The sequence below is a fragment of the Aplysia californica genome, unplaced genomic scaffold (assembly GCF_000002075.1).
Source record: "Aplysia californica isolate F4 #8 unplaced genomic scaffold, AplCal3.0 scaffold00277, whole genome shotgun sequence".
NCBI lineage: Eukaryota > Metazoa > Mollusca > Gastropoda > Aplysiida > Aplysiidae > Aplysia > Aplysia californica.
This window is the reverse complement of record NW_004797547.1, coordinates 694,364-695,611: the sequence shown is the minus strand read 5'-3', so window position 1 is coordinate 695,611 and position 1,248 is coordinate 694,364. Positions and strand designations below refer to the sequence as shown.

Sequence of the window (1,248 nt, the reverse complement as noted above, 5' to 3'; positions counted from 1 at the left end):
TACGTCGTGTTTTACTATCGTATCCATACGACGTGGGGAACTCTGTGCCACCACTTAACCCTATCCGTACGTCGTGTTTTACTATCGTATCCATAAGACATGGCGAACTCTGTGCCACCACTCTCCAAAGAGCAAATTTACTCGTTAATCCGATCCGTACGCTTTGCATAGTAATTTGTCAAAATGATTTTTTGAGAAATACTGAAAGTTTCAAAGATCTTCGTACTAAAAATATTCTAAAATGTGAAAAATACAACCCCGGGGTACAAAATGACCCCTGGGCGTACGGATGGGGTTAAAGAAGTGTATGGGTGTGATATGGGTGGGAGGTGTTTACCTTATAGAAGTGCATGGGTTTGATATAGGTGTGATATGGGTGTGATATGGATGTGAAATGGGTGTGATATGGGTGTGACGTGCGTGTGATATGTGTGTGATATCGGCGTGATATTGGTGTGGGGTGCTGACCTTAAAAAAATGTATATGTGTGATATGGATGTGATATGGGTGTGATATGGATGTGATATGGGTGTGATATGGGTGTGATATGGGTGTGATATGGGTGTGATATGGGTTTGATATGGGTGTGATATGGGTGTGATAATGGTGTGGTATGGATGTGATATGGATGTGATATGGGTTTGATATGGGTGTGACGTGCATGTGATAGGGGTGTGAGATGCTCACTTTATAGAAGTGTATGGGTGTGATACGGGTGTGAGATGCTCACCTTATTGAAGTGTGTGGGTGTGATATGGGTGTGAGATGCTCACCTTATAGAAGTGTATGGGTGTGATATGGGTGTGATATGGGTGTGATATGGGTGTGATATGGGTGTGATATGGGTGTGATATGAGTGTGATATGGGTTTGATAGGGGTGTGATATGAGTTTGATAGGGGTGTGAGATGCTCATCTTATAGAAGTGTATGGGTGTGATATGAGTGTGATATGGGTGTGATAGGGGGTGTGAGATGCTCACCTTATAGAAGTGTATGGGTGTGAGGAAGTAATGGGACCCATCCACCCCGTCATAAGCTGTCTTGGGACTGGCCTTGCCATTACGACCCTTAGCGTTGACCACACGGGGCTCCTGGGGTACACGTGGGGGTAGTTTGTGGCATTATTGTGACGTCAGACAGGTAAAAATAGTTTGTGGCATTGTTGTGACGTCAGACAGGTAAAAATAGTTTGTGGCATTGTTGTGACGTCAGACAGGTAAAAATAGTTTGTGGCATTGTTGTGACGT

The 1,248-nt window shown here is 44.0% G+C and overlaps 1 protein-coding gene across 1 annotated transcript in view; it reads right to left on the bottom strand.

The window, feature by feature from the left end:
• LOC106012156 overlaps positions 1-1,248 on the bottom strand; it is an 11,838-nt gene that overhangs the window by 7,486 nt on the left and 3,104 nt on the right. The window contains exon 2 of the mRNA XM_013084189.1: positions 982-1,092. Within this exon, the coding sequence (XP_012939643.1) occupies positions 982-1,092 (111 nt within the window). The remainder of the gene's footprint in view (positions 1-981; positions 1,093-1,248) is intronic.